The 14,901-nt window shown below is 41.2% G+C and overlaps 1 protein-coding gene across 1 annotated transcript in view; it reads left to right on the forward strand.

Moving 5' to 3' along the window:
* The window catches only part of unc5a (unc-5 netrin receptor A), a 256,125-nt gene that overhangs the window by 194,047 nt on the left and 47,177 nt on the right, over positions 1 to 14,901 (forward strand). The window contains exons 10-12 of the mRNA XM_037675082.1: positions 5,446 to 5,533; positions 5,982 to 6,150; positions 8,131 to 8,364. Coding sequence (XP_037531010.1) covers positions 5,446 to 5,533; positions 5,982 to 6,150; positions 8,131 to 8,364 — 491 coding nt within the window. The remainder of the gene's footprint in view (positions 1 to 5,445; positions 5,534 to 5,981; positions 6,151 to 8,130; positions 8,365 to 14,901) is intronic.

The following is a 14,901-nucleotide window of genomic DNA, read 5'->3' on the forward strand; positions in this document are numbered from 1 at the left end:
AACATTAATAAGATCTAATATGAACTAAGAAAAACATAAACTAATAATACGCTAAGCACTAATAGCATAAAAATAATAAAAACAACACAACAAACAGCAGCACGAACATGAACACATCAACATGAAACAGATCAGCAGCAACATGAAACAGATCAGCAGCAACATGAAACAGATCAGCAGCAACATGAAACAGATCAGCAGTAACATGAAACAGATCAGCAGCAACATGAAACAGATCAGCAGTAACATGATGTAATTCTTCAGTGATTATCCTGGTTAGGAAAATCCTGGAGCACGAAATAATCAGACCAAGACTTGATATTTGGAAAGGATAGTCTGCTTCTAACAAGAGGATTTTTATAAAAAAAATTATAGACTAGAACTATAACTGCTAACATGCTTAAGATCCTCAAGTTTGATCTGTGAGCACAATGTAAAGATTAGCAGCACATCACAGACATCTACACCTCCAGATGCAGGAAGAGGGCCACCTGCATCATGAAGGACCCCACTCACCCAGCACACAATTTTTGCCCCGCTCCCCTCAGGCAGGAGGTTGAGGAGCATTAAGTGTAGAACCACTAGACTGAGGAACAGCTTCTACCATGAAGCTGTTAGACTCATGAATCTCTAACCCAAAAGAGACCTTTTAAATTTGGGTTGATGAAAGCTCACACTCTCTCTCCATCTTATTATTTATGACTTGAGATCTAACCGTTGTCAATCCTAAGAAGTGCTCAATATGTTGTTGATTTACTTTTATCACGTACTTTTTGTGGTACAAGAAGACAAAGTAAAATACAAACAAATCTGTCCGTCAAACTAGTTTGGTTCTTAATTGGTCTAATATTTATTAAAACCAGTTATGAATTGTGTTGTTCTGTCACAGCCAGAGAAGAAGCTCAGAGCCATGTCATGACGTCACAATGTGTTTCTTGTAAAAGTGTGATTGTTCCTCTGGTGTGTTCTGGAGAATCACTGCAGGAAGACAGTTTATCTACACAGATCATTCATATCTTGTTGTTTAGTTTGTAAACTTTATTGTTTGAACAACAGCTGGTGTTTGTGGACACTATATTTCTAACTGGTGCTTTTAATTTCTAATTGTCATTTAAAAATGGAGTTGTACACACAGCTTCAAGCAGGATCTGTACATACTGGCTGATGGTAGCTTCAGTTGGAAACACTCGTCCGTTCCTTCTTTATTCCTGCTCGAACTGTTCAGTGTTGCACAAAGCTGGTGCCAGTCCTTCTTGTTGCCACAATGAGTGAAACAACCAATCACTCTCACATTTATCTCCAAATTAAAGTCACCAAATAACCTAACATGCATGTTTTTGTTCTATGGGAGAAAGCCGGAGTACTTGGAGGAAGCACATGAATGCACGGGGAGTACATGCAAGCCCCACACAGAAAGACTCCAGCTGAGTATTGAACAAATAATCTTTTTTGCTGCACAGCAACAGCACTAACTGCTCCACTTATCCACTGCTCCACCTGTTTGATAAACGGTGATTGTGACTTCCTAGAAATGTTGAAGCTGCGTATTTTATTGTTTTTGGTTGATTCTTATCTGAGCAGACTCAAAGTTTAATTCTGAGTTTTTAAACATGAAAGTTGCAACATTTCATTGGCTGAAGCAGGTCTATGATCTGGCACAGCCAAAAATTGGAAACTAAAAGAATTGTTTCTAAGTAAACTCTGGCTCTGGTTTAGCACTGGAACCCTTTGTGTGTATGTGTGTGTGGTGGGATCCATATGGTGCACAGAAATGCAGCACGTCAGTCGCTGTAGTTGAATTTTGCCCTTGAGGTCTGCATCATGTTGTCAGTGCAGGATGATTGTCACCAACATTGCCAGCTAATTGAGTTTCCTGCCTGTAGGTTTTGATGTTTGCAGCTTCTGCACTTATTTGTAATAAAAACTGAAACCATCCATTCCTTCATCCATTTTATTTACTTGCTTTTTCTTTCTGGGTTGTGGGGAGCTGGTGCCTATCTCCAGCAGTCACTGTGCGAGAGGCAGGGGACACCCTGGACAGGTCTCCAGTCCATCATAGAGACAAACAACCACTCACACTCTCACATTTAGGTACAATTTACTTACAGTTAACCTAACATGCATTTTTTGGGTCTGTGGGAGGAAATCGGAGTACCTGGAGAAAACGCATGCATGCACGGAGAGAACATGGGAACTCTACAGATAAAGGCCCCAGGCCAGGAGGCAAAGATGCAACCTTATTGCTGACAGGCGACAGCTCTAGCCACTGCACCAACATGCTGCTTAAACTGGAACCAACTTAAACTCATTGTTCAAGCTTTGTGAATACAAAGTTTTCCATGATATATGAATTAGATTATACATACACTGCATGGCCAAAAAAAAAAGTTGCCACCAAACAAAAAATGGTTTGGACCTTCTTCCATTGCTCCAGAGTCCAATCTTTATGCTCCCTAGCAAATTGAAGCCTTTTTTTCCAGTTAGCCTCACTGATTAGTGGTTTTCTTAAGGCTACACAGCTGTTCAGTCCCAATGCCTTGAGTTCTCTTCACATTGTGCATGTGGAAATGCTCTTACTTTCTCTATTAAACATAGCCCTGAGTGCTACTGTTGTTTCTCTTCGATTTGATTTCACCAAACGTTTTAAGTGATCGCCGATCACGATCATTCAGGATTTTTTTCCGGTCACATTTCTTCTTCGAAGACGATGGGTCCCCACTATCCTTCCAGTTTTTAATAATGCATTAGACAGTTCTTAACCCAATTTTAGTAGTTTTAGTAGTTTTATTTAATGACCCTTTCTTTTTTCATCGCTATGTTTTTTTCTGTCATGGCGATTTCAGGAGTCATCTTTAGGCTCTTCTCTTTATGGGGGCCGAGGTGGTTTAGAGGCAAGGCAGCTGACTCTGGACCCTAAAGTCCCAGGCTCGATCCCCAGTCATTGCACATCTCGTGGAGTCTCTGAGCAGCACACCTTATCCCCAAATGCTCCCCAGGCACTTTCAATAGCTGCCCACTGCTCCACCTAGTGATGGATGAGTTAAATGCAGAGAGCCAATTTTGCCATTGTATGGGAACATACATAATGACAACACATACACATTATTATTAATATTTAGTGCAAAATTTCAAGCAAACAAGACAAGTGTCATCTAAATAATTGAACATCTGTTACTACAGTATAGCCCCTTTGCCATTGATGAGCACAACTCCACTCAGCTCTCGTCTTATCGGATCTTCTCAGGTGTAGGGGATTTTCCACTGTGACTTGTTTCCCTGCTCTGTGGGCGAAATCATTACAGGTCATTGTGTTCAAGCCGCTCTACCTATTGTAGTCTTTAATCGCTCTATAATGGGACTTCATTTTCTTTAGATTATCCCGGCACTGCTTATAAGTCAGGGTGTAGCCATCATCTCCGAAATCTCTTTGTGAATTTGCTCATTTCTTGCGGTGCTGTTCATCAACACGATCAGAGAGGAAGTGGAGGTTCAGATGTAGTTTGCAGTTTTGCTGGGCGGGGTCATTAGTGACGTAGCTCTGCTGGTCAATCAACAGCTGCGGTCTGCTTACGTCAAAATGATCACGAGCAGTTCGTTTCGAACCACGAACAAGGTGGTTCCATCAACCAGACCGAGTGGGGGTGGGCACCATCAGTAGGTAAGCCCATAAATGATGTGGTGTGGTGCGGAACTGATGTGTTGAGACGGTGGGAAAGCACATCGTGATGAGATGCGCTGTGAGAACAAGGCTGTTTGATATTTTTTATTACACCTGTTTAAATGGGTCCAACTGGATGTTAACAATGAGAGTTTATTACTAACAGCTGAGTCCTAAAACATCTCATTGTCTCATTCAAACCGTAAACTTTATGTATATGGAGTTTGTAATGAGTTAGGATAACTCGCAAATGAAATCTGTTGGAGCTTTTATTGAAAATGAAAGCAAGCTGTATTTTAGTCTGGTACATAATTTACTTTTAAGGAGGGAAAGTTGCACCAAATGCTCATTTTTAACAAGGTTATTAAGGAGAATTGTGTGCAATAATTTTCTATGTTTACTCTCTGAGGCTTTCTTTTCTCAGTGATATACCAAAACGTCACATCAGGTGGTAAATGACTAAATAAACCACACAGCGAATGTAGTATTTTTTTCTCTCTGCAGCATCTGAGGTGCACAATTTTCTAAAATGCTTTGTCAGTGACCTACATGGAGACTTTCCTGGCACGGATAGTTGAAGTGAGTGTTCAGTGCAGTGATGAGATGAAACGAGTGTGTGCCAAATACATTGTGCTCAGGAAGATCCTTGGAATAAAACCTTGAGCAAATTATTCCAATTAAGAGTCTGACTAATGGCAGAGCTGGTTGAAATTAAAGTCAATGTCCACATGTGTCAGCTGTGTGCTAAGAGCACTGATGGAGGAATAAAAATAGTCAAAGTGAAGATTATTCTGATACATCTTATGGTTAAAAAAAAAAGAGTCCATCATTATGTCTGTTTTTGCTTTTCCTTTTTACAGTAGCAAAGCACAGAGCTTATGTAATTACACTCGAAGACAGTTTTTCCATTTGGCTCGTTGTAGGCTGTCCAGATTAGCACAGAATGACAATATCTTGTGGAAGAGGAAAAAAAATATATTTTTTGCATGTTTTCTTTGCCACCCCTCTCCCTCTCTGTGTGCTTCCTTTGCCTGTCTCTTACAGATATTTTATGCATGGATTAACTCAGTCATATTGACTATACCACGCATTGGCACACGTTTTCTCAAAGGGACCAGAACGGGGGGGGGATCTTTCACTTGCATACTCAACGCTATTCTGTCATTTATCATTTCAGAGCGACGTGTTTTATAGATTCAAAGCTGCGGGTATTCAAACACCTTTGCCTTCATTCAAACGGATGCTTTTTTTTTTTCTCAGTAAACAAACCCAGTTTAAATTCCAGTGATGGTTAAAACTGTGCCACATAGTCACTAGTTGGCCTACATTTAAAATGGCATTCTGAGGGGTAATTTTGGCACAAGAATCCCAACATGAAAGCTGCAGCACTCGAACCGCTTCAACAGCTCTCCGTATTCTCCGACGTGCGTTTGAACGTACTCCTGGGGAAGTGCAATTTTTCTGAAGTAGTCTGCTCCGTGGTCTCAATTATCTAGTCGGTGGCAGACGGAGGACATTTGGACTGCGACGCAGCGCATGCTTTTGTCTCAGCTAATTGTTGACATCGGGGACGTGCGCTGCTGCTGCACAGATTTGCATCTGGCGCACCTGAAGGAGGCCGCCTCTGACCTTCAGGAGAGTTGTTTTTTTAGCTTTGTTTTAAGCGGTACAGTTGTCATGTAGGCTGGCTTCTTTTGTGAGATGACAACAGTGTTGTTCAGTCAGAACAAATGAGCCTGTCCCCACACTTGCTTACTCTCCCCCCCCTTTGTTGTTATTTGCATTAGGAATCAGTCTGCTCATTCCTCCCGAGGCCATCCCCAGAGGAAAGATCTATGAGATTTATCTCACTGTTCAGAGGAAGGAAGATTTAAGGTAGGTCTGTTTAGCGCTGTCTAACTGGCAGTCTTCCCTGAATGCCACTAGGCTGTTTGTTTTGATGCTCCACTGTTCCATTAGGAAAGGCTTAAGAGGCTGTGCCAGCACTGTGGAGGAGGGATGTAAATAAATAACACAGCCTTTTACAAGGATGTGCACTGTTTAAGTTAAATGAATTGTTTGGAAGGCAGTGTTTATCTGGCCTGCTGTACTCATCCTCTAAAAGCACAATCATCGCAGCCCGCTGTGATAGTGTTATTGTTTCTCAGTCGTCACATCTTTGAGTCCAGCAGGCTTTAATTATTCTTTGTTACAGCTGCTAGATAATTTGCAGAGGTGACAGTATCATATTCTGCTTTCAAGAGACCAGTAAATTCTCACTAATATCTTAATAATTACAAGCGCTTTGTCTCAATTCATTCGTCTCTCTGCTCTCCCGGCGTAGGTTGCCCCTGGCCGGCTGCCAGACCCTCCTGAGCCCCGTTGTGAGTTGTGGTCCTCCAGGGGTCGTCCTGAGCCGGCCGGTTATCCTCAGCATGGACCACTGCTTTGACGCATGCCTCGATAACTGGGCCGTCCGCCTCAAGAAGCAGAACTACGAGGGCGCCTGGGAGGTGAGACTACACTATAACTCCAGCACAAATCCTTTGTAGGAAAGACAAAGTTGCCAGTAAGTTTTATCTGTAAAGCATTACTGAATGTATTGATCGCTTCTGTGTGAAAAGTACAAACTTTTCACAGTCAAGACTTGAAATACACACTCCGTGTTGTATATCGCAGGAAGATCTGGCTCGACACTCCTCCGCAGGGTTTAAATTATATTGACCATCAGGTTGTTTTTTTTTTTTTGTTTCTTTTTTCTCGTTGAGCTAGAACAAAAGCCTCGGAGCACCGGTTCTCCTCAGCTAAAGGGTTGCTAGGCAACATGTTTGTGAAAATAGAAATTCTCTAAGCAAATTACTGATCCTTAAAGTACTCTTCTGAGTGCTCCTTGACCATTTTTGACTACTGCTTCCAATTACAGAGCTCCTTCCCCCCTTTTCTACCCATGAAATTTGAAAGCAACCAGAACTGCCAGGCTGCAATTGGACAGAGTTGAGAACAACCTTTGGTGTTCACACACACACACACGCACACGTGTGCACCCACACCTTCACGCAAACAAATGCGGTTTGAGGCAAAATACCCATCTCAACAATCCAGAGAGATTGGAAAGAGCGCTGGTGGGCTTTGGAGTGTTACTAGGTCTTCTTTCATGTTCGATATTGTGCATAAATTATTCAGCCTGCGCCCCCCCTCCTCTGCGTGGCAGCAGTGGGGTGTCTGTGGGATGGATTGGCCTGTCTGAAGCAGGGGTTAGACCAGCACTTTTAATCATCAACCCGACCAAATATAGCCCAATAACCTGACTGCGTGGCCACTACAGTGAAGAAGCACCAGGTGGACGAGCGAACGAGTGGAAAGAGCCGCAGAGTGTGACAGGAAGGAGAAGCAGATGGGAAAGAAAGGTAGAGATGCAGAAAATATAGATCTATAGAGCGGAGGGAAAAAATCAGGGTAAAGATATGGTGAAAAAATGAACAGCACTCAGCGTCGTAATTGAGCCGCCTCGCCTTCTATTCCACTTTGAAGAAATATTAAGATGATGAGAAAGTAAGACTCCATTGTGGTTGCATAGAAAATGAATCGTGTCAATACTAATTCCATTGATGGTGTCTGGTTGAATCGATCCTGCAGGGGCTCACTGGGCATTTGGCAGGCAGAATCCTCTCTTCAGAGTGATCGGCTAATGGGAAGAGTCAGTCAACGGGCATGATGTGATTTTAGAGAAAATGTTGTCACCTTGAGTCCAATTTGTCTCCATTAAATCAGCCAAGAGAGCAGTGGAATTATCTCATAAAAAGCCAACCTGTGCTGTGGTGGAATGAGCTGCTTTCACAACTCTGTCATCCTCATTAAGGATGCTGTTGTGATGCAAAACTTCAGCTTCCTAACAAAGCCAGAAATTCAAGGTGTTGCTTTTTCCAACATGTTTAAATCTGTTGTTTTTTGTTTTCCCCCCTTCCAACGTGGTAAATTAAAGAAGCAATTATTTCCTGAGCTGCCTGTTAGTTTTTTAACACCTTTAACGATCAGGCAACAGTATTGGTTTGCAGATAAATTGGCAAGTTGTTTTCACCTTTCTTAACAAATCTCAAACAAACATGGGAAGAAATTCTGTCAATCCCAATAATCCGATAATCACAGCACCTCCGCGGTCTTTTATTTCTTCTGAATCGTCTGTTCTTTCCGGGAATCTGTTCGAGTCTCCTTTCATGTCAATTGAGCAGTTCGTTCATGCATTATTAAGTAAATTGATGGTCTTCTGTAGGATGTGTGTCTTTGTATGAGGGGGACGTGTCTGTGTGTCAGTAAGCAGATCTCAGGTGAAAAGAACAATTGAAGCAAGAACAAAGTCCTGATCAGAACTTCATGTAGCGTTACCTTGAAGACCATTAGATGTCACGCAGCGGGAAGAATAGTTATATGTACACATATAGCCAAACGTAAATTGGGTGCTTGACCTTGTGGTTTCCCCTTCTTGCCTCCTTCAGGACGTCCTGTTGATGGGGGAGGAGCTGGTGTCGGAGCCTTATTACTGCCAGCTCGAGGCCGAGACGTGCCGGCTGTTCTCCGAGCAGCTAGGAACGTTCGCTCTGGTGGGGGAGTCTCTGCACATGGGAGCAGCCAAGCGCCTCAGACTGGTGCTCTTCTCAGACGCATATTGCTCCACACTGGAATACAATGTCAGGGTGTACTGCATGGATGACATACAGGACGTCTTCAAGGTAACGTGTTGCAGTTTATTGTTTACAATTAAAAAGTGTGTGCTCGTCCTCTCACTTGAAAAATACAAACCATATCAGTTTATTGGAGACATTTACACAAAGAATCACAATGTTGCACAGCGTCCAGTGCTGGTATACTCATGGACCAGCAAGAGGAAGTAAAGAAAATTTTAGAAATGGTAAAACCTTTTGAAGAGAGGTTGTGCAGATATTATTCGTCCACATGCCCTAAAGCAGGGCTATTCGACTATTGCTCAGAGGCTGGACATCCAGCAGTTATTCTCATTAATTAATCTTGTTTTACATTTTAAAGTCTAGTTCTATTTAAAAATGAACCCAGTGCTGGGCCGAACTGAGCTCACCAGTGGGCCTGATTTGACCCCCGGGCCACCAGTTGAATAGCCCTGCACTAAAGTATTTAATGGCCGCTCAGACCACCACTGCCCACTGTGCTGCCTCTTTTTATATATCTTTCTGAGAAAGTGCATTATCACTCCCTTGTGTTTGTTATTGTCTCAGATGGTGTAGGGGCAGGGCAGACGACTCGGGACCCGAAGGTCCTGGGTTCAATCCCCGGTCATTGCACATCTTGTGGTGTCTCTGAGTAGGACACCTAATCCCGAATTGCTCCCCGGGAGCTTGCATAGCTGCCCACTGCTCCACCTGGGTGTATCCCAGGTGCGATGGGTTAAATACAGAGAACCAATGTCGTCTTTGTATGAGAACATACAATGATGACAACACATAGCACTTTATTATTTATTATTAAACTGACCTTACTCAAAAGTGAACTCTGCACTGCCCTCTAGTGGACGTAGTGTCCAACAACAAGCTAACGAGAGTGGGGAGTGTGGGCAGCGTCGTAAACATATTAATGTTGTATGTAAAGTGAGCAGAAATGGGCCATTTGGACCCGTCTATACTTCTCCAGGTATTTTTTTTTTTTAAAACAACGATTTTTGGGGTTTAATTTATCTTTGGCTACACTTTCTAAAAAAAACGGCTGAAATGATCATGCCATGGTGAGAACATTCTCGCCTCTTTGAAAAAAAATATATATATATATTTACATTTTTTCCCAGTTGTTAACCATTTCAGCACCTGATCAATGTTTGACGGGGACAGGCTCAGGATGAAATGAGATGTTGGAGAGAAAGAAAAAAAAAGATAAAAACAGCTCGGTATTTGTTTGTCTGTTTATACTCAACAATAAAATAGGATTGGACTATTCAGTAAAATAAAAACAAAAATATTATGGACCTGACAAGTTTAAACTGTTTTTAACATGTTTGTATTGTGTTCAGTACAATTAGCACAGCTAGCATTGCTAACTATAATAGTAGTTTCTGCTTTTAAGATAAAAAGGAGCAACTTTTATGCAATTCAGTCTTTGTCTTCTGAAATCTGTTTGTTCCCAAAATACTTGAATAGAAACCCTCAGGCTCTGCATGAACTGTTAGAAATAACGCAATACAAAATTGTTTATATTTATAAACTTATAAGACACCTTTTGTGTGTCTAATGACATTAATTTTTAATACTTGATCCCACAAAGACTTGCAGTAACTCTTGACAGGTTGCTAGCACAAATTAGCTGCTTAATTATGATGAGTTTACAGACTGGTGGAAAAAATCTGATTTTTGAACGTTCAATCAGTTGGGAATTAAGTCTGGAGTAGCAGAGAGGTGTTAGTCTGGTACGGGACATGTATGAGGACAGCAGGACAGTGGTGAGATGTGCTGTAGGAGTGACAGATAGCTTCAAGGTGGAGGTGGGATTCATCAAGGATTAGCTTTGAGCCCCTTCTTGTTTGCTCTGGTGATGGACCGTCTAACAGATGAGGTCAGGCAGGAATCCCCGTGGACGATGATGTTTGCAGATGACATTGTGATCTGTGGTGAGAACAGGGAGCAGGTGGAAGAGATCTTGGAGAGGTGGAGGTATGCACTTGAAAGAAGAGTAATGAAAGTCAGCCGTAGTAAGACAGAGTGCATGTGTGTGAAAGAGAGGGAGGCTGGTGGAACAGTGAGGCTACAAGGAGCAGAGGTCACAAAGGTGCAGGACTTCAAGGACTTGATCCACTGTCCAGGAAAATGGAGAATGTGGTAAAGAGGTGAAAAAGAGAGTCCAGGCAGGATGGAGTGGATGGAGAAAAGTTTCAGGAGTGATTTGTGACAAAAGGGTGTCGGCAAAGGTCAAAGGAAAAGCTTACAAGACAGTGGTGAGACCAGCTATGTTGTATGGTCTGGAGACAGAGACATGGACAAAAAGACGGGAGAAAGAACTGGAAGTGGCAGAAATGAAGATGTTGAGGTTCTCCTTAGGAATGACAAGGATGGATAAGATTAGGAATGAGATCATCAGAGGTACAGCACAGGTTGAACAACTGGGAGATAAAATTAGAGAGGCCAGACTGAGATGGTTTGACATGTCCAGAGGAGGGACGGTGGGTATACTGGTAGAAGGATGTTAGAAATGCAGCTGCCAGGAAAGAGACAAAGAGGAGATATATGGATGCAGTTAGAGAGGACATGGAGGTAGTTGGAGTGAGGACAGAGGATGCAGAGGACAGAGTGAGGTGGAGGAGGATGTCTCGCTGTGGAGACCCCTGAAGAGGGAAAAGCCGAAAGAAGAAGAAGATCAGTTGGTCACTGGTCAAGCTGGAAATGTTCTGATTCTGATCACCAGCTGTTGACAGGTGCATCTATACTTGATGTGTATTTGATGGATGTGTGTGATGATCGATCGTCTTTTAATGAAACTCTGCACACGTGTTTTGTGTGGATACCTGTAGTAACGCTTCATGTCTTTCGTGATGTCAGTGGTTCTGCTTGGTTGCCGCGGGCCATAGGTTTCCCATCACTACACTCACCAGCATATTTCACTCCTTTCCCCCCACTCCTCCACACGGACAGAGTATAATCAAGCACTAATGCCTGGCTCCCTCCCCTGAGGGCCGCCTCTGAGTAGCCTGTTAAGATTTCATTTGCATGGTTAATTAGTAAATTAAAAGGAGAGTCTGTCCCAATCTTTTCCCAGCTACCCCCCAGTGCTCCCTGCAGTTCTCCCCACCTCTGTCTCTCTCTCAAAGAGCTGTTCCTCCTCCACTGTCACCACCCACAGCCACAAGAGCCACTTCTGCTGGCTGTAATGGCTGACCTCCACGTGCAAAGGTAGCAGCACGATCTTTGGATGGCTGAGGGACATAAACGGAGGAAGTCACTGAGAGTTCACGCTGAAATTAGCTCTCACATTTTCCAGGAGATGATGATGAGCTGAGCTGCACAGGCTCCGACTGTGGTGGGAGTTACAAAACCCTTCTCTAGTGTGCAAGACTGTGCAAAAGTTTGGAGTCATCTGTTGTTTTTCTGATCTTTTGAAGCAGTCTGGATCAATAGTTTTTTAGACTTCAACTAAAGTTTGGCTGCTTTGTCACACATTATTGTGTTCTTCTTAGAGAATTGTATTTTCTTTTGTTAAGGCATTTAAATTTGAGATTTGAATCAGGATTTTTTTTTTTTTTAAATGTCCTAAATAAAAGGAATTAACGAGAGTTTGTGGCAACACGTAACAAACAACTTCGCAAAGATCCAAATTTAAATTGGTTCGGAAGCTAATTATTAGCTAAATATCTAATTGAGATAGCTAGCTAGTTACTAGCTATAGATTCAGTTCTAGCTAATAACCTGACCAGCAGTCTGTCACACAATTTGTTACATTTTTTTTGTTGTTGAATCTATAGAAAATACAAATGTATATTTGTGTTTCTAGAGCACAAAGTATTAATGGATGTGTGCAAAGTAGCTGCTATATCTTATTTTCTAAATCTTTATGTTGTGAGTCCACACGTAAACAGCAAAAACATTTTTTCTGCAACTCCATTTTGGAAAGCAAAGTTTAATATACCTGTTTTTCTTACCAAAAACACAATTTGTGTGTGAATGGGAGGTGCACACTCGGTAAAATATCTTTAAAATATCTAAGTATTATGAATAGGTCCTTAATTTTAGATCAGTATTATTTTAAAATATTCATTTTATTGTATTTACACTAATATATGAGAAAATGAATGTAATAAATATATAAATATATTAAATATAATATAAATATATGCATTTATAAATAATATATAAATGTATTTTTTATAAATATTAATAATAAATAACTTTGACAATTAACTGTTAATGTAATTTAGGCCCGTTATGATAACAAATTTTGCTGGGTGATTAATTGTTTCAGAAATTATTGTGATAAAATATAATATTGTTTGAAATTTGACAATAATTATTTAGTAATTATTGTCAAATTTAAGAAGAAATTTTGGTTGATTGTTTTGAGTTTAGTACCTTTTTTTTGACCACCGGATGGCAGTATAAGACCATTTGCACTAAAGGGTGGATAGTGAGGGAGCGAGCAGCGTGTCTCTAAGAAAAATGAGAGGGAGGCCCCTTGACATGACATGGGCTGTCTCTCTTTCTTTAATTTTTTTTTGGTTCTCAAAATGTTGGACAGTCTGTGTGGTTGAGCTCTTTAGCATAGCATTTTTCACACAACACTTTCAATTTAAAAAATCAGTAAACAAGTTCTCAGCTTCTTTTGCCTAGAAAAACAACTTTTTACATGAAGGCATGGGTTTCAACCGTGAATTTTGGAGCTTCGACAAGACGGAGGTTTATTACTGAGGTTGCCCTGTTAGCTTAGCTCGTAGCTTAGCTTCTCAGCTTAGCTGCTTTTAACGATCTAAAAATGCAATTTTGGACGATTAAAATGGATTTTAACGAGAAAGGGAGGGGTCAGTGAAGAGCACTGGAGTTGAGCCTTTTGTCATCCAGTGTCTTCAGTAGAAAGAGACATGAAGAAACATTAAAGCCTATAAATGAAAATGAGGTTGATTATTTTCATTTATCATGCGATTAATTGATTTATTGTTTATTGCGACAGGCTTAATGTAATTTGTGTTTCCTTGTTTGGTATTAATTGGCATTTGAGGGAGTGGTGGCGCAGCGGTTGGAGAAGATGGGCCTGTGATCGGAAAGTCGCAGGTTCAACTCCCGGTACCGTCAACATCAAAATGTGGGTGGAAAAGGTGAAACACCCACACCTGCCTCCACCCTCATTTGCCTCACTCTGGGCCCTTGAGCAAGGCCCTTAACCCCCACCATCTGCTCCAAAAAACAGGTCTCTCTTGTAAATGAGTTGTTGTGACTCAATGGGACTACCTGTATAAATAAAGGGTAAATGGAAAAAAAAAGATTTTATATTTTATTGTTTTGCCTAACTGTATTGTTTCCCTTCCCTTGACCCTACAAGTGTCTGTTGGTGCTGCCAGCTCTGTCGATAAGAACTTGTGTTTATGCCTGGTTAAATGAAGGTGAAATGAAATGAAGAAATGTTTCAGATGCACATGTAGCATAAAGCATACAAGTATCTGTGTAACATAAACATTCTGACCAACATGAAATTGTATTTTCCACCAACAATGTGACTGACAAAGAGCTTTTAGCACAAAATGTGGCATACAGCAGATAAATCTTGACTGCAGACTGTGCTGCTCTACAGGAGGAAAAGCACAATATTAAAATGGTGTAATAAAACCTATTAGAAAAAATAGATTTGTTTATTTATTTTCCAAGGACTCGCTGAACTACTGTAATTTAGGTAAAAAAATAAATAAAGGGGTACATGTGCATGGCAGCACGGTGGCGCAGTTGCTAGAGCTGCCGCCTCTCAGCGAGCAGGTCGCCGGGTCAAATCTTGGCCCAGGTACCTTTCTGGGTGGAGTTTGCATGTTCACTCCATGCATGTGTGGTTTTCCTCCGGTTACTCCAGTTTCCTCCCACAGACTAAAACATGCATGTTAGTCTGATTGGTAACTCTAAATTGTCTCTAGGTGTGAGTGAGAGAGTGAATGGTTGTTTGTCTCTATGTGTCCCTGTGAGGACTGGAGACCTGTCCCGGATGTCCCCCGCCTCTTGCACAGTGACTGTTGGACATGGACACCAGTGACCCTAAAGATAATGTATGGATGGATAAACATGGAGTCATTATTGTTTCAATAAACAAGAAATTCTTGTTACAGGTTTTACATCATACAGGTATAACATTCTTAATAAAACATTTATTCAGATTGTGGATACAGATAAATCACACAATAAAACAATTATCTGTTATATGCATTTCAATTATTAGAGAAAAGTTTAAAGAGTAATATAGTGACACCTGACTGATGAAGCCTTCTGGATGGAAGGTGAAACATTTCAGCAACAAAAGAAACTGTCCAGATGACCTGACTGAAAAATGTTGGATTGTATATCTGGATTATTGAGCGTGGACTTTTTTGATAGTGACACCTGTTTTATGCTTTATGGAAATGCTGAACTGTTTTTTTTTTCCACAGTTGAATCAGTTTGAAGCCATTTAGCCTTATAGATAGGCCTGTCGCAATAAACAATTAATCAATTAATCGCATGATAAATGAAAATTATCAACCTCATTTTCATTTATCGGCTTTATCGTTTCGTGTCTCTCTTTCTACT

This window comes from Nematolebias whitei, chromosome 4, assembly GCF_014905685.2.
Source record: "Nematolebias whitei isolate Nwh7 chromosome 4, NemWhi1, whole genome shotgun sequence".
NCBI lineage: Eukaryota > Metazoa > Chordata > Actinopteri > Cyprinodontiformes > Rivulidae > Nematolebias > Nematolebias whitei.